This window comes from Pseudonaja textilis, chromosome 3, assembly GCF_049901715.1.
Source record: "Pseudonaja textilis isolate UNSWEBS1 chromosome 3, rPseTex1.2, whole genome shotgun sequence".
In the NCBI taxonomy this organism is placed as follows: Eukaryota; Metazoa; Chordata; class Lepidosauria; order Squamata; family Elapidae; genus Pseudonaja; species Pseudonaja textilis.
This window is the reverse complement of record NC_141992.1, coordinates 88,680,423-88,704,243: the sequence shown is the minus strand read 5'-3', so window position 1 is coordinate 88,704,243 and position 23,821 is coordinate 88,680,423. Positions and strand designations below refer to the sequence as shown.

Sequence of the window (23,821 nt, the reverse complement as noted above, 5' to 3'; positions counted from 1 at the left end):
ATATTATAAAAGTGAGTTGTTCATTTCTATTCAAGCACAGCATTTCTTAAAGACGCCAGAATTATAGGTAACTCAGAAATTGCTGAACCATCAGCTATACTGTTGGTACATATTTTGATTGTATTAAATTGCCAAGCATATATTTGGGATAAACTGCATGCACTCAAAGTCTTTAAAGGAGCCATTAAATCAATTGACTTCAAATATGATATTAATTCTTTGTTTAGCCAAAGCATTCCAACAGAACATCTTCCTCACTATTTTTAAATCTGGCTTATATTTGTCAGCTTCTTGTGTGATTTGGGTTCAACATATAATCATTTATTACCAAATATACCTATTAGCTCTCAAAACAGGTCTAGTATATCTAGATTAAAACTTCAGAACTTAAAACACATTTACTCTTCAACTGGGCCCAAAGTAATAATAAGTGCCATTCCCCATCCCTCTGAAAGATGCTATAGTAAAAGCCCAAATGCTTCAAGTGAACACCAGATAGTTTAAAACTTCCTATCCTCATAAGAGATATTCTAGGAGCACAAGAAATGGATTATCTGAAAATTCTTCAAGTCTGGGCATTAAACGAAGATGGTACTGATTGCATTAATAAATTATTTCTGTCATACTCTGGATGGGGGAAGGCCTACCCATTCTGATTCTTTTAGACTTCAGCACCTTTTGGTACAATTGGGTTGGGTTGCCTTCTGGGGTTAAGAATTGGAATCACTGTGTTTCATTTCAGTCCTTCAGTAAGCAGCTCCAGTGGGTGGTAGACGAAAGAAAGATTAGCCTGGTATCTACTCTTTCCTGTTTAACATCTATATGAAGGCTCCAGATTTGAGGTTCAGTATCATCAATATGCTGAGGATACATTGCTGCCCCAGACCAAACAGTGATGCCATTAAAGCTCTGCCTCAATGCTTGGGAGATGTGAAGGTATGGAAGGAAGAGAACCCATTTAATCTAAATCCTAGAAAGATGGACTTATTCTTTATCCAATGGGATTTTCTGTCTGGCCAGTGGTATCTCTCGACTACTTCTAAAGGAGCAAGTCCATAACTTGGATTCTCAACTCCTGCTACAGCAGCAGGTACGGGCAATGAACTAGGAGTTATTTCCCAGCTTTGGCTGAGGGACCAGAAGAGACTCGTGCCTTCATTACTACCTACTTAACTCAAAATAATTTGGACGCTGTAGCTCACCAGTGTCAAACTCGCCATGTCACATTGCTGTCATGTGACATATCATGACTTTTTTCCTTCACAGAGCTGGGGTGGGCGTGGCCTGCATGTGATGCATCCAGCCTGCAGGCCACCAGTTTGGCACCCCTGCTGTAACTCATACAGAGTGCCATGGTCTGTCTGCTGAGTGGCATTTTCAAACCCTACCCTAGTTACCACTAGACTCTAATTTAAGCTGCTGTTATTAACCTATAAAATCCTATATACCTTATGCTTAGTTATCTGCAGAATTGGGATTGACTCAATCACTTCTATCTACTCGGGAGAAACTGCTAGTGTCTCATTATAGAATGCAGGTTTCTTGTTCCATCGACCATTTAAAGTAGCATTATGGAATTTTCTCTCTAAATATAACTGGCCCTATGTGTTAAAAGTCCCACTAGTTCATCATTTTTCTCCTTCCTTTTCTGTCTCCTCTTTGACCACTTTGAATTCAAATTCAAATATAGCAGGAGAATGGATGATAACAGAGTTCAGAAGAGGTGAGGGTGTAACAGTGAAGGTGAGAGCTGTTAAGAAAAGCAAGGAAGCTGGTCATTATGTCTAGTTTTTTTCATGCACAGGTTCTCAATTAGCAATACATAAACCTGTCCTGATACAAGTACAGTCACTAAGATTAAGGTATGTTAAGATGTATGAAAAAATATGTGCATTTTTTCACTCACGCTATCTTTTCACCCAAATGATTCTCTGCACCAAATCACTGGATACTAATGAGTACCAGCTGATAGTATAAATTGTTCCCATTGGAAATATCTGAGCTTCCATTTCAGCTGCTTCAACATACTACTTTTCTGAGCATGTTTTTTGGAGAGAATATCTAAATTAAAAAAAAAATACCATTAATAGGGACGGAAATGGAAATTTCAGCAGGTATCAAGAAAAATAGGAAATGGCTCTAAGAAGATTTAAGATGAAATATGAAATGCTTCTCGTTTCTATGGGGCAGAATTTGCAGAAGCCCTAGTATATATTAATCATAATATTTAATAACAATGAAAAATTACCCTTCTTCTGTTCCTGAAAGCAACCAGAAAGTTATCTATAAATTAAAAACAGATTAAATATCCTGATAGTTAGATGCATATTTGCATCAGGGTTAGAGTTGATGAGTGAAGTATAAATATGCATTACCATTCACATTTTTATTTATCTTTGAATACTCTGCAATTAGGAGCAGACATGTCAAAGGAGATCGCCTCGGTAAAAAGATAATTGAGATGACATTGCCAGTTCAAATATACATTCTCCAGTATCTGTTTACACACCTCAATCTGGATGTCTTATAAAAGACTCTTGTATTGCTGTTGTGAGCTTAGTCATGAAGCTCAATTATAGCACTTAGACACGAATTCCAAGAGCTCCCACAGTGTATGGAAAAACCCTAATTCTTTTTTCTCGACTTTGTTGAAGGAAAGATTCCACCTGGTTCATCATCCAATAACTGCAATAATTGATCCATTCCATATCATTCAATAGGAAAAAAAAATTCCACAATACCCAATAATGCAGTTGGTTCCAACCCAATGATGCAGTTCAATTAAAGATTTCTGAATAATAACATATTAGTTTTAAAATGACTATATTTTCAGAAAAGCTACAATTGCTTTGACATCACCAACTATTATGTGAATAACATTTGTCCCAAATTTGAGACATCCTAAATTTGAGATACAGCAAATTTAGATTGCAAAGTTTTGCAGAGGAAGTGTCTAAGGCAGGGTTCACATAATTTAGTTAAAACGTATCTATTGCATCTCTAATCATATTGAGGTTTACATTTCATGGAGTTGTTTAGATATGGCACAATCCTTCAGACCTTCTTACCTCATTCCAAAATATATTATGTACACATATCTGAACTAAAATAGTGGTTCATTCCAGATGAATGACATTCAGACCATCTTCTTCAATGCTACTCCAAATGCTGTTCTCTTTTTTCAACTAGTCCGTCCTTATTAAAACTATCATTTTCTACCTTGCTAGCTCTTAGACTTTATTATAACATGATTTGACAATGAAATTATGTAAACCTAGCCAGTTTTACATATTATATATAGGCATTGCACTTCTGCAATACACAATTCTCACAAACCACTGAACTGTTTTCTCCAACTGCTGTATCCCTGGGCAAGATTTAAAGGTAGGAGCAGTTTCACACTAGACAGCACAATGGATGTACATGCCTATCTCAATTAGACTGAACAAGAAACAGCCAACAAGCGACAAGATACACAGACCTTTTCACAGCAGATTGGATGTTGTCCAAGCCCTCTGTGTAATTGTATTCAATTGCATGCAAGTGAGCATGCTTTAAAACCTTAAGTGTTTTCAGGAGTGAAAATGAATTTTCTTACCAATCTTGGTACAAGATCTTCATTCCAATGAATTTTGAGCTTACACATTTGCGCAACCTCATGAAAGCAAACAAAAGGCACTGGAGGCTATGTATCAAACAAAGCAGGGTTATTTTGAATTTCTTTGCCATGTCATGAATCCCTTTCCCAGGACTAATTTATATATATTTTATTTTATTTTCTCTTAACTGTTCCTGTATATTTTCACCAACCATTATCTTTACATTCCTCTATACAAACATTTTGGAGAGCTCAAATTGCTTCATCTTCTCTGAATCCCAACCCATTCTCCTAATATACTCTGAAATGTTGGGGAGTCCTTTGGACAGATGTGGGTAACAGCAGGAAGTGACACCAGGAAGGAAGAAAAGGGAGGATTCCACCATGTAAGCAATTTATTCTAATGGTAGCCATGACTGCAATTCAATTCCAAAATAACTTCATGCCATCACACAGTCAGAAACACATTAAGAACTCAGAGTAAAACAATGTCAAGTTTATCGTGACTGACAACAAAATAGATGAAAGGCCAGTAGTGATTGCTTTAACATTAACATATAACATATTTTTTATTTTGCATTGTCATTAATTGTAAACTTTTCTGAGATATATGAGAAGTAATAAAGACAAACTAAATAAATGAGTACACTCATCTAAGAAAACCAAATTAAAGCAGCCCGTTTGTCCTATTTTTTTTCCAAGTTAAAAGAACTAGATTCTGAACTGAATTGACTTCAAATTCACATTTTGCTTCCCCCCACATTTCTTAATGATTCTGGCCTTTTTCTGTTGTATTGTGTTGTATCCATTCTTTAAAACGTACATGTCATTTTAATTGCTGTTATATCATGAATTTTTAGGGGTAGTGCAGATGACTTGACTTCCACTTACTTTTGGTTCTTCCTGTTCTGTTTAACAGTACAGGAGTCTTCCATGAAGAAGAAGCAACCCAAATTCTGGATATGTAATGTTTACACTAATCAGTAGTCTTCTCATAAACATATCTTGCACTAGGAATATGGTCTCCTTCAACACCAGATATATTTAAAGATGCCTGTTGATTAGTACAATTTAGTGTAATTTGAAAAGAAATGGAAAGATGGCATGCTGCCACAAAGGAAAGACTTCAATATCTTGTTTCTGGTCCATGTGTAAACTGCAGAGGCCTGTTAAAATGAAAGAGAGACAGACAGACAGACAGACAGACAGACAGACAGACAGACAGACAGACAGACGATAGTTATAGATAATTTGTGTCTTCAAATCTGTGTCTAATTCTTGCAACCATCTGGATGAATTCCTACAATTTGCTTGGCAAGATTTTTGTAAATAATTTACCATTACCTGTTTCTTGGGATTGAGAGAGAATTACTGGCCCAATGTTACCCAGCTGGCACTGTGCCTAAGTCAGGACTAGAACTCAGAAAGCTGGTTTCTAACCTGGTGCCTTGACCACAACACTGAATTGATTCTCACATAGATATAGCTTGATGCAAAAGTGTAAGCTGAGGTGATCATGGAAAGCTGCAGAAGATGGTAAAAAGCTACCTCTCTGATTTGCCATCTGGTCAATAAGTCTTTCATTACAGGCCATATATTTACTTATTTTTAATTATTTATGTCCCATCTTTATTATTTTTAAAAATAACTCAAGGCGATGAACATATTCAATATAACCTTCCTCCTCCTACTTTCCCCACAACAACCCTGTGTGGTAGGTTGGGCTGAGAAAGAGTCATCCAGCTGCTTCTGATGGCTAATGCAGAATTTGGTCTCACATTCTCCTGCTTTCTAACCTGGTGCCTTAACCACTAGACCAAACTGGCTTTTATGTCATCACAAACTTGTGGGAGCCATTCCATGAAAAGGCAACTCTCTCCCCACAACACAACCATTGTGAGAAAACCCACAGCTTAGTCTCTTCATTCCTGATGTGTCCCTAGCATTTAAACTTGTAAAGCTATAAACATGTACTGATGATCAGTGACAAGAGTATTAGTCAAACTGTAACAGAGTTGGAAGGGACCTTGTAAGTCATCTAGTCCAACTCACACCCCACCCAAGCAGGGGACCCTACACCATTTCTGACAGGTGGCAATCCAGTCTCTTCTTGAAAGCTTCCAGTGATGAAGCTCCCACAACTTCTGAAGGCAAACTGTTCCATTGGTTGATTGTTCTCACTGTCTGAACATTTCTCCTTATTTCTAAGTTGAATCTCTCTTTGATCAGCTTCCATCCATTATTCCTTGTCCGCGTGAAACAGCTATTGACTATCACTGAAATTGAGTAAGATACTATTATCTCAAGCATCTGCATCATCATTCGGAATGAAATCTTGCTAAATTTTATGGGGCTTAATCCTAGGTAAAAAAAAAATTATATGGACTAAGGAGTAGATTCCCAATGAATTTAGCAGCATTCCACAGAACCAGAATCTATTCTACAGAAAAAAAATGCCCTCTTATATTATGCTAGGCACAACAATAAGCACAATATAATGAGCAATACTATTCTAAATGGATTGCTTAGGGTCAAGTGCAAGACATTGAAAACAGGATATCTAGCCTAAAGTATAATAAAAGAAACATAGCTTCTGAAGTGTAGGCAGGGGTGGGTTTTTACCAGTTCTGTCCACCTCTGTCGAACTGGTAGCTCTGAAGAGCAGCAGACATAGAACCAGTTCTATGTCTGCTGATGTTTTTGCCCACCCTTCCACCTGGGCTCATACCTGACTTTTATTTCCTGATTTTTTTCAACTTCAGCTGCCATGCGAGGCACAGCTGCAGTTAAAAAAGCAGGAAAAAGGGCCTTTTTGAAAGGCTGTTTCTCTGCACGCAGCATGCTGATGACGATTTACAGTGCGCGTGCAGGGAAGCACATCGTAAATCACCAAACCTCATAAATGACTGAACTGGTAGTTAACCCTGTCGGATCCACCCCTGAGTGTAGACATGACTTTAGATATGTTTATTTCTCCTGACTTCATTGTTTTCCCAGCTCTATTTCCAACAGTTCCTCCATGCATTAAAAAAAATGTTTCTGTGGAAATCCACATGTACTTTTTTCCACAAGTACATGTGGATTTCCACAGGCACATTTCCTAATCTCTCTCAAAATATATACACAAATACAAATACGACTTCAGCAACAGAGTAGTCAATGTCTGGAATACTCCACCTGACTCTGTAGTTTCTTCCCCAAACCCCAAAAACTTTAACCTTAGACTGTCTACTATTGACCTCACCCCTTTCCTAAGAGGTCTGTAGGGGGCGTGCATAAGTGCACCAACGTGCCTACCGTCCCTGTCCTATTGTTTCTTTTATTTTTCTTATATGTACCCATTTCATGTATTCATAAATATGTATATACTTATATGTTATGTCTCACCTGTATCCACAGGTGAGAATACACAGTTTCAGGGTTCAAATATTCAAGCAAAACAAAACCAGACCCAAAAGAGTTAACTGCTCTGTTTACACAGTCCTTAGCAGTCTTCCTGGAATCTGTCTGACAAATCTGAATTGTTCATAAATCACGACGGCCGCTTCAAAAGTATTCTTCCGAATCCAAAAAGCACTAAAAATCCACTTTGCTTTGAGCGGAGAAGAGGCATTAGCACGCTCCTTATATATCCCTTGAAGAGGCACGTCAGTCTCATTAATTAATCCTTGGCTGGATGTCTCTTTTCTAATTGAGATTGACATCTCAATCTTCTCCTAGTCCTAGCATCCAGCCAGCATCCGGCAGTTTCATCACCGCTTGAAGCCTCTGACACACTTTCCTGATTAACAGTTAACACCTGAGGTGCAATCAGGGAGGGAGTTCCAGAAGAGGAAGACGTCTCTGAAACTTCTAATAAATCAGGCTCATCTCTCAGATTCAACTCCTCCTCCTCCCCCAGACTCCTCTCAAAGTCGCTCAGCAATGCAAGCTCAAATCTCAATGCCAGATCTTCCTCCTCACTCAAGCCTACATCTGCTGACTGACCTGGTTCAAACCTCGGAGGCACAACACTATCCCTCACCGCAGGGCCCTTCCCCCGAGTCTGACAAGCCGGATGCAGTTTCAATGGGAAGTGTTCATGGAACCTCCGGATAAGGTCCGGAGCACAAACTGTGGAAGCATCCACCCAAGAGAGAACCTCCAATCCATTCACCAGCCACCCGACAAAGTATTGAAATCTCCCCTTCAGCCAACAAGAACCCTGAATGCTGACAACCGTGTCATCAGCGGCGTCTCATCACTGGGTACCGATGGAGAAGCTGTACCTTCAGGAGAACGGAGTGTACACGATGGGGAATCAGGAACCAGAAGGGAACAGTGGAAGACAGGATGAATGCGCATGGAGAGCAGCAGGGTGAGTCGATATGCGACGGGATTGATGACCGCCTCAATAGGGAATGGACCAATGAAGCAGTGGTCCTACTTCTTAATCGGGCGATCGACCCGAAGGTGTTTTGTGGATAACCACACCTTGTCACCCACAGCTAGCGGAGGCGTCGCCCGACGTGAACGATCCGCAAACCATTTGTAGTCCTCCTTCGCCCATTCCAGTTGTTGCGCCACTAATCAGTGAACCGACTGCAACTCCTCGAGAAATTCTCACATTTCTGGGACTGAGGAGTCCACAATTGACAACGGGAAAAATTGTGGATGGTAGCCCACGTTTGCATAAAACGGCATTACGCGAGTAGATGTATGCTGCAAATTGTTAAAGGCAAACTCTGCCAAAGGGAGGTAAGTCACCCAATCGTTCTGCCGATGGTTGACAAAACATCTCAGATATTGGGTGAGGATGCCCATCACTTTTTCAGTCCCGCCATCAGTCTCCGGATGGTGCACCGATGCCAAACACACCTGCACTTGTAATGCCGTCATGAGGTTCTTCCAAAACTGAGCGGTAAACTGGACACCGCGATCCAAAACCACCCTGTCCGGCAGACCGCTGCACCTCTCTTACTTGAGCCCTCAAATCCGGGTCCTGAATAACAGCCAAAGCTTCTGGTGGCAGGACCAGGAAAACATGCTGCAGAAATAACTGGGCAGTAGTGCGGGCCGATGGAAACTTCCGACAAGGGATAAAATGAGCCATCTTGGTGAGCATGTCAACCACCACAAGTACCGTCGTATAACCCGATGAAGAGAGCAAGTGCATCAAAAAGTCCATGGAGATCGCCCGCCATGGTCTACCCAGAGTCGGCAGCGGTTTAAGGAGTCCAGGAGGCGCACCCGATGCGGCCTTCACTTGTCAACACATAATACAAGAGGCAACGTAAGAAAAGATGTCATGTCGGACTCGCGGCCACCAAAAAGTCCGTGTGACGAGGTGAAGAGTTTTAAAGAAGCCAAATTGTCCAGCAGCAGGATTGTCATGATATTGAGTCATGATGAGGGCTCTAAGCATCCTGGTGGGTATGTACAATAGTCCTCGATGACGTAGCAAGCCCTCCTCTAGAGTCCATGGGGAGTCAGGTCCAAATTCCCCCATTCTTTGCTTTGACCAAGCATCTACGCGCTGCACCTCTCTTACTCGAGCCCTCAAATCTGGGTCCTGAATAACAGCCAAAGCTTCCGGTGGCAGGACCATACGTGGAGGAAGAGGGTCCTCGGGACTATGGCACTCGGGTTTATGAGATAGGGCATCCGCTCTCCGATTTTTTCCACTGGGAACATATGTGACTGAAAAGTTGAACCTAGCGAAGAACAACGACCACCGTATCTGTTGTTGGTTCAACTTCTTGGCAGTGGACAAATGTTCCAGGTTATGGTGATCCATCTGAACCTCCACCTTGTGCTGAGCCCCCTCCTGATGATGTCACCAGGTCTCGAACGCAGCCTTGATGGCCAGCAACTCCTTTTCCCAAATGGTATAATTGCACTCAGAAGTTGTGAGCTTCCTTAAATAATATGCACACGGGAAAAGAGGTGCGCCATTTGTTGGGGCTTGTAACAACACCACCCCAATAGCTACGTTGGAGGCATCTGTCTCGACACAAATGGACGATTCGGATCAGGATGCCTCAATATAGGTTTGGCAACGAAGGCTTTCTTTAGAGCCTCAAAAGCTTGTTGCTGTGGGGGCCCCCACTTGAACGGGACCTTCTTGCAAAGGAGCTGGGTGATGGGATCCGTCAGCTTGGCAAAATCTGGGATGAAGGTCCTGTAGTAATTAGCGAACCCCAAGAGACGTTGCACGTCCTTTACTCAACGAGGGGGTTCCCAACTACACAAGGCCTCTACTTTCCTTGGGACCATTGCAATGCCCTCGGGAGAGATGATATGCCCCAAGAACTCTATGGAAGTTTGGAAAAAGAGGCATTTCTCCAGCTTCGCATAGAGTTTATGCTCCCAAAGATGTTGTAATACCTGACGGACTTGGTGAAGGTGGCTATCCCTGGACCGGGAGTAGATCAAAATGTCGTCCAGGTACACCACCACGAACCGATCAATTTGTTGTTGCTGCTGCTCCACCAGTTGCTTAAGTTTTGTTTGGTCCATCTTGGTTATAAGATGGAGTAAGGCTCGAAGCAAAAATGTTACGTCTCACCTGTATCCACAGGTGAGAATACACAGTTCCAGAGTTCAAATATTCAAGCAAAACAAAACCAGACACAAAAGAGTTAACTGCTCTGTTTACACAGTCCTTAGCAGTCTTCCTGGAATCTGTCTGGCAAATCTGAATTGTTCATAAATCACGACGGCCGCTTCAAAAGTATTCTTCCAAATCCAAAAAGCACTAAAAATCCACTTTGCTTTGAGCGGGGAAGAGGCGTTAGCACGCTCCTTATATATCCCCTGAAGGGGCACGTCAGTCTCATTAATTAATCCTTGGCTGGATGTCTTTTTTCTAATTGAGATTGACGTCTCAATCTTCTCCTAGTCCTAGCATCCAGCCAGCATCCGGCAGTTTCATCACCGCTTGAAGCCTCTGACACACTTTCCTGATTAACGGTTAACACCTGAGGTGCAATCAGGGAGGGAGTTCCAGAAGAGGAAGACGTCTCTGAAACTTCTAATAAATCAGGCTCATCTCTCAGATTCAACTCCTCCTCCTCCCCCAGACTCCTCTCAACGTCGCTTAGCAATGCAGGCTCGAATCTCAATGCCAGGTCTTCCTCCTCACTCAAGCCTACATCTGACTGACCTGGTTCAAACCTCGGAGGCACAACACTTATACCTATTATCTTGTAAGCAATTGACAAATCAAATAAATAAATCAATTAAAATAAAATAAATATATGCTCACATGCTTATTCATAAAAGGTCTGCTTTGTTATTTCTAAATTTTTTATCAGTTTATCAGAATATAAAATGCAAAAAAAATGAAAATAATGGGAAACTAGGGGAGGAAAAGAAGGCAAGGAGAAAGTGTAGTGTCAGCGGGGAAGAAAAGGCATTGACTTCTGACATTTTTAGCACAGTAGAAGCTAATAACATCACAGCCTCCACTTTTTACTTTTAGACAATAATATATACTAGCCATTTCTATAACAACAAACCTATCTAAATCAGCAAAACCAAAATCAAATTTTTATTTTTCCCATCAGAAGCACCAAATCCAGAAGCAGTTTCCAATGGAAACAAAATCAGATACCGTACTTTCTTTTCTTTGAATAAAGCAATCCATAATGGGTCTGCTTTTGAAGTATACTAGATGTATGTTTAACCTTCCATTCAGCAGTTGAGGTGAACAGTTGGCAAATGATTGCTGATTCTTATAGAAAATTGTATGCTCATGCCCTGAAACATAAGGGTTAATTATCATTATTTTAGCCTGACTGCTTTATTTCCTTGCTCACTCGACTTTTCTCCAGCCCCAAGAAAGTTCATTTCCTTTTTTTCAGCAAAGAGCAATTATCACTTGACAATTAGTGACATAGATGTGGTAACATCTGAATTTCCATGATTATTCAATAAAATTTGATGTAGCACTTCAGAATGAACAAGCCTTTGAATATACTGAACCTTAAAGTATGCTGCTCTTGTTCATTATATTTTCAAAAAGGATCATATAAGGTATAAGGTGCTAAAATTGGGTAAGAAATTACAGTGAAATACTCTGTGTGTGTGTAGGTAGGCGGAGGAGTGCTTGTAAAGTCATTCCTATTGAGTTCAATAGAATCTACTTTCATGGGATTAATTTATCAGAAGGCACCTTTGCTTATTTTTCCTCTCCAAACTATAATTTTTAAACAAACAATTTACACATATAAATGTTTTCAGGGATTTCTAGAAGCTACAACAACAAAAATATAAAGGATCTTAGCTCATAACAAAGCAGTAGCTTTGCATGGATTTTGGACCTTCAAGCAGAGCAAGAAAAATTTCTGGAGTTGCCAGTCAGTGTTGATTATACTAAACTAGACAGATTCTATAAAAGGCAAATTCTTATAATCCTAATTGGATTATAATATTAAAAACCTATGCTCACTTTCTTAGCAATAAGCCTCCGTAAAACTGTACCACTTATTTAGAAGCATGCAAATACATCTGTATTTTACTCTAAGCCACTCTAGAGACAAGAACTGGCAATGTCTAAATATCATATATTTGATAAGGCAATGCAGATCTTTGGATCCAGTTTCAAAAGATGCTTCATAGCAGCTGTGTCTGTTCCAACGATATGTTTTTAATAAGACAAAATTTTAAGAGCAACACTGCTCTAAACTTAGGATCCAAAAAGTCTAGAAAACCAGTACAGAGTATACAGTGAAATCTTGAGTTTCCAGATTTCCAGGGGGTTGGCAAATTTTTTGCAATGGATACAGGTCTGCTGGCTGAGGAACATAGCAACTGTTAGATCATGTTGGCCACCAGCAAGGTTGCTGCTAATAGGCCATCCCACCAGTTCAATATATTCCCAGTTGTTTGCCATACCTCTTAGCCTGAGAGCTCAGCTGCCTATCTGCTACCTACCCTCCCAGCCTTGACTTGTGTGCTATATAAAAATTGGTGGTAGACCTCATCTGGCGTACTGCAGGCTGTAGTTTGCCAATCCCTGCCTTAATATACCAGACTCCATAAGCAGTGGGCTATATTTTCACAGCATTGCATCATTGCTGTAATATAGCATCATGCAAATGATGCATTGTTTATAGAAAAGTACCATGACACATATTATATCAAATAATACAAATGGCATCAGTACGGAAATGACTTATATTACCACGATTATCTTACTTTGCAATTTCAACAGAATTCTGTGCATAATCCTCCTCCGCTAATGAAACTGTTACATTAGAGCTTCTCAACCTATGGTCCACAGACTCCTGGTGGGGATGCAAGGTTTTCACAGGGGCTCCATGAAGGCTTGAAGAAAATGTTATGATTTAAATCTTCAGCTAAGTCTTGGGAGTCCATGGCCACAAAATATATAAATGTATTTAAATGTGATGAAGAACAGGTTGAGAACCACTGTATCACATCATCATTTTGCAATCTAATTTCTTTGACATCAGAACCACTGCAGTCACTCAGCTTGAAAAACTACTCAGAAAAGATCTCTCTTATTAACTCCTAAACAAATTTCTATGTAGTATCTGTCCTATACAACAAGTCAGTCTTTTCCAGGCCAGAGGTGTTCCATCACATTTTCTTTGTATGTTCAGGTAGCTTCAGCAGGTAGCAGCACTATATTTGACTAGTGATAGAATGCATTGACAATGCATTGGAAAAACCTTATATGTCTTAGCTATTGACAAACCTGCCAGAAAAGTACATCACTGCTAAATTACGTCCAAAATTAACATCCAGGTATGCTTGGAATCGCACCCAAACATATAACACACAACCATTGCATAAGCACCATAATAAGATTTATGTTAAGCTTGCTTATCTGGCTGAATTCAATCTGTGTTGTGCCGGTGTCAATCTGCACCGGCACAACAAGCATATTTACAGACCCTCCGAGTCCTCATTTTGAAATGGATTAATGCATGTCCCATGGAAATTGCTAATAGAGGAATCACATCTACTTTGGGGGAAAATGATTGGAGTTAAGGTACAGATTTGGGGTCTTTTCATGGCAATGATCACAGGTATTTTTTTTCCTTTTCATTCTAACTCAGTGTAATCTGAAATTTACAATTTGAATTTCAGTTTGCTTCTAATGCAACGGAATATATTTTGAAAAACTATGGAAAAATAATGCTAATATTATTTTTCTGAAACTTAACAATTAGTATGCAAGTGAACTTGAAGGAACCGGTTATGTGGAATGTACTTGGGTTAGCTAAGATATCATGAAATTAAACATCTAAATAAATTATCAAAAGAAAAATTTATTTGTAAATAGAATAAAAATAGGATATGAGTCAAATCATTTGAAAAAAATCATTAGTGTAGAATATGAGAACTACAGAATGCTACAGAAAGAATGAAATACCTAAACTACATTAAATCAGAAATTTTATATAAAGGTAGATTTGGTTTTTTTCTTTGGTTGTTTTTTATGTAAGAACATGCAGGGCTTTGGGATTATGGCTGAAAACAATGAATGTCTTCAAAATGTAATTTTTAATAACTTTCCATGGAAGCCTTTCTATGGAACTAATTTATGAGTCTCACAATTTGATTGTATTACATTCAGTGGTTCTATAAATGTTTCTTAATCCTTTTAACATAATGACAGTGGCCTTTTCTTCCAGTAAAGCAATAAGAATTATTATCCACATATACAAGTAGAGTTTGCAGAAGTATTCATGAAAGTAGACGTATACATTTGTTTTTCAAGTTAAACATTAGTTTGCAGACTTAAAATGAAACCCATGAACCAAAAATGTAATACATGTTTTTTATTAATTAGTAACATATTTTCTATGTCCCTTCCTAGTAAATCATTGCCACTATCTTCCTTAATTTTATGTAGAAATATATTATTTAATAAATTAATAAAATACAGACAATTAAAAAGAAGTAAAAATTAACTTGTCATGTATTCTTCAAGTTTTTAGACCAACTAGGTGTCTCAGTAGCAAATATTCAAATGAGCTGCAGATGTTCTTATTAGCATATAAAATATATCAGTTTGACTATTGTGGGGTTTTGTAATATTCAGATTCCCATTTCACAAACTATGGAGAGTGATATCCAATGGTCCATTTATTATTTCTCTGTTATACCTTAAAGAGTCAGACGAAGGAAGAACTTGAATCAGAAGGTTATGTTTGCCATTGGTTTACCTATCAAAAAACTGAAAAAAAGGTTTAAATTGGATAAAAAATGTTATGGATTTGACTTTGTTAAAAATGAATTGGAAATTCATCTAGAGTTGGTTTAATGTCAGGGTTCCAAGTAATAGATCCATTGCAAGCAAAAGCTCCAAGGCAGTGAATTCCTCAAAGAATAGCTTTATTGGAAATATCACATTGGCGCATATCTGGTGAAAACCAACTCTGAGAGGCCCCTTGGTTTTCACCTAATTAAAAGCAAAAGTTTTTCCCTCAACCCCAAACAATCAGTCACATGGCCCAATCAGGTAGCCTCCACAGGTCTGATGACATCATTCCTCCTTACTCCGGCCAGGTGTGAGAACGTCCATAGTTCCCAGGGGAAAGTATTTTATTTTGACTACATAGCCCCAGCTATCTCTAATCCCCCTCTCCCTCAACTCCATTGTGGTAGCTCTGAGGCTCCAAGATGGCTTAGACCAGATCAGTTTCAGGGTTGACAATGTGGCAATGATGAATGTATCATTGCTAAGATCTATAAAATGTTATTGAAATTGAACTTGGAAAGTGAACATGTAAAACATTGTATGATTTAATAGGCAAGGAATTTTGGCTATAATGTGATGCTTGAACAAAATATGTGGACAAAGGGTTTAAATTTTACATTAAATTATAATCTAAAAGAAAATTTCTATAAGATGATGTATTGTTGGTATTTAACACCAGGTAAGTTATCTAAGATGTATAAAGGTATGTCAAATGAATGTTGGGACTGTTTATCATCCATGATGGACATGTGATAAAGCAAAAAAAAAAAAAAACTGGAGTATGATTCATATTTTAATACAGAACATTTTGAAAATGGAGATAAAAATAAAACCAGAACTTTTCCTTTTGGGCTTAATGGAAAAAGAACTGGAGAAAAAATTTGGAACTTTGTTACTATATATGTTGACAGCTGCAAGACTATTGTATGCAATACAAGATGGAAGAACACTTCGATGCCTACGATGGACGAATGGTTGCAGAAGTTGATGGAGTTGGCTGAAATGGCAAATTTGATCACTTTGATTAAAGAAAAGAACAAAAGTATTTTTGTTTCCACATGAAGACTGCTTCTGAACTTCGTGCTTGATGTGGAAAAGAATGAAACTCTGACTTTGGGTTTTGCTGTTAGATCTTTATAGAAATGACTTGTTCATACTATTATGGAAAAGCAAAAAGCTGTGATTTGATGTTAATGCCTTATTTTACTGTAACAGAGAGAATCGAAAGTCAATGCTTCTTACCTTTCTTCACTTCTCTTTCCCCTTCCCCCTGCATTGCTTTTCTCTTTATTTTGTATTTTATAATACTTTATAACTCAATAAAAAAATTGAAACACAAAAAGAGTCTTAGTCCTACAAAGTAAACCAAGCTAAGACATTGATGTCAATAGGTCAAGGCTACTTTTATTATATCAGCCATAGCAGCAAAATTTTGCAAATCTGAATGTGGTTCCCTCACTGCTTCCTTCATTTATCTTCATGGGAACTATGGAAGAGCTTGCCTGAGAAGGTTTCTCAAGTTGTTTCCTTGGCCCAGGCTTAAGCTCCTCTTACCTGACCATTGCCTTGGTAACAGTTCTACTTCCTATCCTTCAAGGCTGTTCTCTACAAAAAGAAATCAAAAAAGGAAGAATTTCAAATAATGTTAGGATTGCGAATTGCGGAACTAATGCACGAACAGGCAGGGAACTGTCTAAAGCTAGAGTTGGCACCATTTTCTCCAATTCCAAAACTTTAAATTCAACATGGAAGAGGAGGCAACCTCAGTAAATCTTCTTTCCCTGCCTCCCTTTTTCTCTACCTTCCTTTCTTCTCTCTGTACACAACATCGGGGCATCTACATACAAAAAGTGGAAGATACTATCTGGAGAACTATGGGGAAAAGACCAGTAATGCCTATTGTGGTTTGTTCTGATGATTAGACAAGATAGATAGTAGAAAGAAGAGAGTTATCTTGTAACGATAAAGTCCCATTTTATGTCCTGCCCTCTCTTGGTGTTTTTCCTTACCTCAACTGTATCCTGCTGCTTTATTTCTAAGTTGCTCTAGACTATAGATTAAATTGCCAAATGTCTGGTTCTTTTAGTACTCTATTTTCAACAGCGGAATGTAAACCAGTTATATATAAAACAGACTGGAAAAAAACTAGGCTTTTAATATAACTGTTCGACTGCATCTCTCCCCTGCAAATTAAAAAAAAAAAGAACAGCAGAGATCATTTTGGCATTCAATATGAAAAACATAGATGTTTTTGTAACTATTAACAATTTTCTTATCACAGTGCCTCAAAATTCTGTAAATTTGGGATATTCATGGCTATTGTGAGCCCCGTTGAGTTTAAAGTGTTTGTTCATTTAATTTGCAAATACTCATACATCCGTCCTCATCATGTCTGTATATGTATGTATGCATGCATATAATACTGTAAAAAAATATTCTCCTGGTGACTACATAGTCATATCTATGTCATTTCCTAAGAAACAATACGTACCCTCACCACCACTGTCTTCTTTTCAGATGCTTTCTGGGTGTCTGGTGTTTCTCCATTCAAGTTCAAACCATGTCTAATTTTGCTTAGCTTCTAATCCCTGGTAGGGTATATCATAAACATGCTTATTTTAGAATTTCAGTGTTTTTCTCCTGAGCAGATAAATCTGAGCTGGAATCTGAGTAGCTTCACAGCAAATCAGACCACCTGAGCTCATTGTTAAGTTTGAGCAATGAGAGGCTGAACCAGAGCATGAGTGCAACAATACTTTATTTTACAATAAAGGGCTGACCGTGCTAGCCAAGCCTGGAACTGGCTCGCAGCAATCAGCGAACGGTTGGACCCCGCAGCCTGCTTTTATAGCTGGCTGCTGGGGAGAACCAACCAATGGGAATGGGGGAATAACGCCCACATAAAGTGAGTGGACCTGAGTGAGAACTCCTTGAGTCCTCAGGACATAACACCCCTTCCCCCCAGATGCGAACATGCATAGTCCTTGAGGTAGATGGGGGGGTTGTGTTGGCGCCCAGAACGGCGCAACTCGGGAACATTGTCTGTCTGTTCGGTATCAGTCTGTGACGGTTGAACCGGCATAGTGTCGCCAACACTCTCTCTGGACTGGGCATCCTCGGAAACCACCGGGCTGGTTACTGGGGTCGAGCTCTCGTGGGTTGGATCAGGCTGGTCAACTCTCTGGGCGCTGTTGTCCGAGTTTGGGCTGACCGGAACGACCGCTGGTGCAGACTGGTCGCTGGGTGCGATGTGGCTGGGCGGCGGATGAGGCGGTTCCCCTTCGACTGGAGACTCTGGATTCTTGTTGGCAAGGGTGCTGAGGCGCCTTCTAAGCTGGTCTATGTGTCTCCTCCAGACGCGACCATCCTCCAGCCTGACCCTATACGATCTCGGCCCGGTGACGGCGATGACCTTGCCTGGAATCCAAAGTGGGTCCCCAGCGAAATTCCTTGCGAATATCGGCTCCTGTAACATAAAATGTCTAACCCCCGAAGTAGAAGCGAGGGGAGAGTCAGGGCAGTATTGTGGGTGCAGTCTGTCCAATACAGTCCTCAGGCGCCGGCCCATCAGAAGTTCCGCTGGGGACTTATTGGTGACTGCACAGGGGGTTGAGTGCTGGCTCATCAGGAACCGTGAGAGTTTGTGGTGCCAGTCATCTCTGCCAAACCTAGCGAGGGCCTCTTTGGTGGTCCTGACGGCCCTTTCAGCCAACCCATTACTGGCAGGGTGAAATGGGGCTGTGAAAATGTGGCGAATGCCCAGGTTGGCTGCAAAACGGCTGAATTCTACTGATGCGAACTGTGGGCCATTATCGGAGACCATGGAGTCGGGTAGTCCATGTGTAACGAACAGGCGCGTTAACACATTGGTGATTGCTAGTGTGGTGGTCGTGGATAGCTGTGCCACGTCTATCCATTTGGAATAAGCGTCCACGACCACTAGGAACATCTTTCCATGCATGGGGCCGGCCATATCGATATGGATTCTAGACCAAGGGGCGCTGGCGCTCTCCCATCTGGTAGGGGTGGCAATGGGGGGAGCAGGACGGGATTCCTGGCAAATGCTGCAGGAACTTACCCAATTGACAATGTCCTCGTCTAGACCCGGCCACCATACGTAGCTGCGTGCTAATGCCTTCATTCTCACGATGCTGGGGTGTCCCTCGTGCAACGCCTCCAGGACTCGGGTACGCAGCGAGGTCGGAATGACCACTCGAGTGCCCCACAGTAGACAACCCTGCAAACTGGACAGCTCCTGCATGCGAGTCTTAAAGGGTGTGAATTTGTTATCAACGTTGTCTCCCGGCCACCCCCTCCTCACCCAGTCGAGCACCTGGGCGAGCGTTTGGTCTGCTTTGGTTTTAGCGGCGATGTCAAGGGCGGTGATGGGCAGGTCCAACTGGGTGATCTCGAAAATGGCGTTGACAGGAGCTGGGTCTTCAGCCGGAGCGGGTAAGGGGCAGCGACTGAGAGCGTCGGCGTGGGATAGAGTTTTGCCCGGGCGGTGAATAAGTTTGTATGAGTAGGCCGCTAGGAAAAGTGTCCACCTTGTCATCCTAGGGGAAAGGACTTGAGGGGTCTGTTTGTCACCGGCCAGTAGGCCCAGGAGGGGCTTATGGTCGGTGACCAGTTCGAAGAAATGGCCAAAAAGGAATTCGTGAAACTTTTTCACAGCCGCAACAGCTGCTAGGGCTTCCTTGTCTATCTGGCTGTAATTTCGCTCCGTGGCCGAGAGCGTCCTGGAGAAAAAGGCGATGGGGGCCTCGGCGCCATTGGGGAGTCTGTGACTAAGGACCGCCCCAATTCCAAAAGGGATGCGTCTGCTGCCAGTACTAAAGGAAGGTTGGGGTCGAATTGGATGAGCACTGCCTCTGACGTAAGTAGTGATTTGACGGCGTTAAACGCCTGGTCTTCTTTGTGCCCCCAGTGCCACGGTGACTTTTTGTCTAGCAATCTGTGTAGGGGTTCGGCTACTGAGGCTTTATGGGGCAAGAAGGATGCATAAAAGTTCAGCAGCCCCAAGAAAGCTTGTAGCTCCGTTTTGGAGGTTGGTGTGGGAGCTTCGTGGATTGCCCTAACCTTGGACTCCAGGGGGTGAATGCCAGAGGCGTCAATTTTATAACCCAGAAAGTCCACCTGTCTAGTGGCAATGGCGCATTTTTTTTTTTTTTAACTTGAGGCCATGCTGTCTGAACCTCTCTAACACTGCTCGCACTCTCTGGAAGAGTTGGGGTCTGTCCCTGGCTGAGACCAAGATGTTGTCGAAGTATGGTACTACACCAGGGAGGCCCTGTAAAATCCGCTCCATGAGGGATTGAAAAATACCCGGGCAACACTTACGCCAAATTGGAGACGCTTGCATCGGAAGGCACCCCTGTGAGTGACGATGGTCTGAAGTTCCGCTGTTTGGTTATCAACAGGGAACTGCTGATATGCTTGAGACATGTCCAATTTAGCAAAAATACTGCCCGGTTCGAATGTGTGCAATAAGTGCTGAATGACGGGCACAGGGTAGGCGCTAACTTGTAAATATTTATTGATTGTTGTCTTGTAGTCCGAGCAAATTCTCAGGCTACCATCTTTTTTAAGGGGTGTGACAATGGGCGTCTCCCACTTGGCGAAATCTGTTGGCTCAATGACCCCTTGTTTTAGTAGTTTATCCAATTCAGCGTCTAGTTTTGGTCGAATAGCAAATGGAACTCTACGTGGTTTTAATCTGATTGGGACTGCCTGGGGGTCAACGGTGAATGAGATGGGGGTTCCATTATAACACCCCAGCTCCTCGCTGAACACATCTGCGTAGTCAGCGAATAAGGAGTCAGTGTCTGAGGTTGAGACAGCATGGACTCCTGTTAGCCCTAGGCCGAGGTGGGGAAACCAATCGAGCCCCAATAAGGTGGGTAGATTGCCGTTAACTACCACTAGAGGTAGGTGGCCTTTAAAAGCTCTAAAACTGACAAAGAACTTGCCTCTGCCGATCACGGGAATGGCCTTCCCCTGGTAGTCCTTCAGACCGAACTGGCATCTCTGAAGCCGGGTAGTAGATAGGCTGGGGTGGAGTCTCTTGAGGGTGTTCCACGAGATTATTGAGAGCGCTGACCCTGTGTCAACCTCCATGTGGCACGGTTTACCTTCTAGGGAAACGGAGAGAGAAATTTTACTAACAGTGTGGCAAGTACGTCTGGCGAGGCGGTGCGTGCGACAGTTTAATACTTGCCTCTGTGGTCCCGAGTGCGAGGACGGAGGTCTGTGTGCAGCGCTTTGGGGGGCTTGGCAGACTCTCGCGATGTGCCCCCTCTTATGGCAGTTGTTGCAGGTGGCTCCTTTAAATTTGCAGGTGGCCCTTTGATGCGATCCCCCACAGGCTAGGCACAGTGTGATGTGCTTGGGTGGACCGGTGTTTTCTTGTTTGGCCCCTACCTGCGACCGTCTGTCGTTGGCGAGGCGGTGGACGTCGTTTTCATCGTTGTGGGTTTCCTCCCCTTCCACCTCTTCGGAGTGGACTGGGAACGATGCCAGCTTGGCACTTGGGCCCTGAATTTCGGTGGCTGAGTTCGTTGCTAGCTCGGCTGCTAGGGCCTCCTCGACCGCTTGTGCGAGGTTGAGGTCTTTTTTTGCTAGCAGGCGCCTCTGTAGGTTGAGATCCTTGACCCCACAAACTAATTGATCGAGGAGCATGTCCTCCAGGTATGTTCCAAACCCGCAGTGCAGGGCTGCTGTTCTGAGGGCGGCCATATATTGATTGATGGTCTCCTTACTCGATTGCTTCCTCATACGGAACGTGAACCTCCTGGCGATTTGTGAAGGCCTGGGAGCATAGTGGTTAGTGAGGATCTCAAGCAACTCGGACCACGGAACGTTTTTCAACTCTCTCGGCGCCACGAGTGCTGCGGCGGTATCATAAACGGTGGCTCCACAGTAGATTAGGAAATAGGATTTTTTCCGATGCTCTCCCGCATCCGCCAGGCCGACCGCATCGATGTAATGATTGAAGCGGTTCTTATACGATTCCCACTTCTCTTCGTCTGGTTTGAACGCCGGGAATACTGGGTTGGAACTCATGGTGCTGGAACGGCTGGGCTACCTGCGGAAAAAATCTCTCTGGGACAACGGGCGCTCGTGGGTTACTAGTGATATCAGCTCTGGAGAGGTTTTTTTGCTACCCTCTCTTTCTCTCTCTGGGTTACCACGTTGGCTGTTAGCCGTTGGAGGTGTCTCGATTCGCGCCAAAATGGGCGTTAGTGACTTCCTACAGCGCTGTGCTGTGTCTCATACTGGCTCGAAATTCAAATGACACCCGTTTGAATTTCGCGCCAAATACAGAGCGGCTGCGGCTCGCAGCGCTTCACTTTCCCTGCAGCGGGGCTAACAAGCGGCTACAGACGCTTCTAACTTTTGAACCAGACCGCTTTCTCTGGCTGCGGATCAGCGTTTGCTCTTTTTGATCGCTTGTTTTGTTGGCTGACCGCTCTCTCTGGCTGCGGATCAGCGTTTCCCTTATCGCCAGCCGATCGCTCTCTCTGGGCTGCGGATCGGTGGCTAGTGACTCAGCGGTTGCATGGTGCTTCTGGTAGCCATCCCATCCTCGTCGCCAGTGTTAAGTTTGAGCAATGAGAGGCTGAACCAGAGCATGAGTGCAACAATACTTTATTTTACAATAAAGGGCTGACCGTGCTAGCCAAGCCTGGAACTGGCTCGCAACAATCAGCGAACGGTTGGACCCCGCAGCCTGCTTTTATAGCTGGCTGCTGGGGAGAACCAACCAATGGGAATGGGGGAATAACGCCCACATAAAGTGAGTGGACCTGAGTGAGAACTCCTTGAGTCCTCAGGACATAACACTCATTATTTCTATAGTGACTTCAAGTGGCTCCCCAGGTTTCAGACAGATGTTTGATGCTTGAAAATGCTTGAGCTGGAACTTGGGAACATCTGTATATTAATTATGCAGTCTGCCACTGAACTGCAACAGTGGTGGGGTTCAAAAAATTTTACTACCAGTTCTGTGGGTGTGGCTTGGTAGGCGTGGCTTGATGGACACAGCAGGGGAAGGATACTGCAAAATCCCCATTCCCTCCCCACCCCACTAACTTGATTTCCAGTTCTGTTCTCCTGGAAACAAAAAGAAGGGAAACAAAAGAAGACCCAGCTGATCAGCTGGGACTCAGGAGGCAGAAAATAGATGGGGGTGGGGCCAGTCAGAGGTGGTATTCCGAACTACTCAAAATTTCTGCTTCTCCAGAATTGATTAGAACCTGCTGAATACTACCTCTGAACTGCAACCTTTCCTTACATTCAAAAGCAAAGGCATTCAGGTAGTCCTCAGTTTGCAACCATTCATTTAGTGACCTTTTGAAGTTACAAGAGTACTGAAAACAGTGACTTACAACCATGGCACATCCACAACTTTGATTTTGGGTTTTACTGATTAGATAGGTTTCTTGTTAGAGGAATGGCGGGTTTATACTATTATGGAAAAGTAAAAAGTTGAGGTTTGATGCTATTGTCTTATTCTACTGAACCAAAGGGAATCAGAAATCCATGCCTTTTCTTTCTTTTTTCCCCTTTCCCTACACATTTCCCTTTCCTTCTCTTTCCCTTGTTTTCCTATTATTTTCTTTTGTATTTCATATTATAAATTAATTTTTTAAAAAAAACCTTTGCACATCCCCAGAGTCATGTAATCAAAATTCAGATGCTTGGCAGCCAGTTCACATTTACAATGGTTGCAGCAGCATGCCAGGGTCACGTGATCACTATTTGCAATCTTTCTAGCAGGCTTCCAGCAACGTCAATAAGGGAAAGCTGGATTCACTTAATGGCTGTATGATTTACCTAACAACTGCAGTATTTTCCTTAATAATAACCATGACTCGAACCATCTTGCTGAGCAATGAAAATTCTGGTTTCATTTGTGGTCATAAACTAAGGACTGCCTATAAAGCATTATTCTATAGAGGGACTATACTGGGGTGTATCAAATGGTATTAAGTGGGATTGGTTCCTAT

General features: G+C 42.1%; 1 protein-coding gene across 4 annotated transcripts in view; it reads left to right on the top strand.

Annotated features, from left to right (window-relative positions):
- Window positions 1-23,821, top strand: part of CRB1 (crumbs cell polarity complex component 1) — a 151,035-nt gene that overhangs the window by 74,830 nt on the left and 52,384 nt on the right. Inside the window, exon 1 of one of the 4 annotated variants that reach the window (XM_087930319.1) lies at window positions 13,475-13,635. The exons of the other annotated variants lie outside the window; for them this stretch is intronic. Within the exon in view, the coding sequence (XP_087786445.1) occupies window positions 13,530-13,635 (106 nt within the window). The 5' untranslated portion in view covers window positions 13,475-13,529. Of the gene's footprint in view, window positions 1-13,474; window positions 13,636-23,821 lie in introns of those variants that run through there. 4 annotated transcript variants of the gene reach the window in all.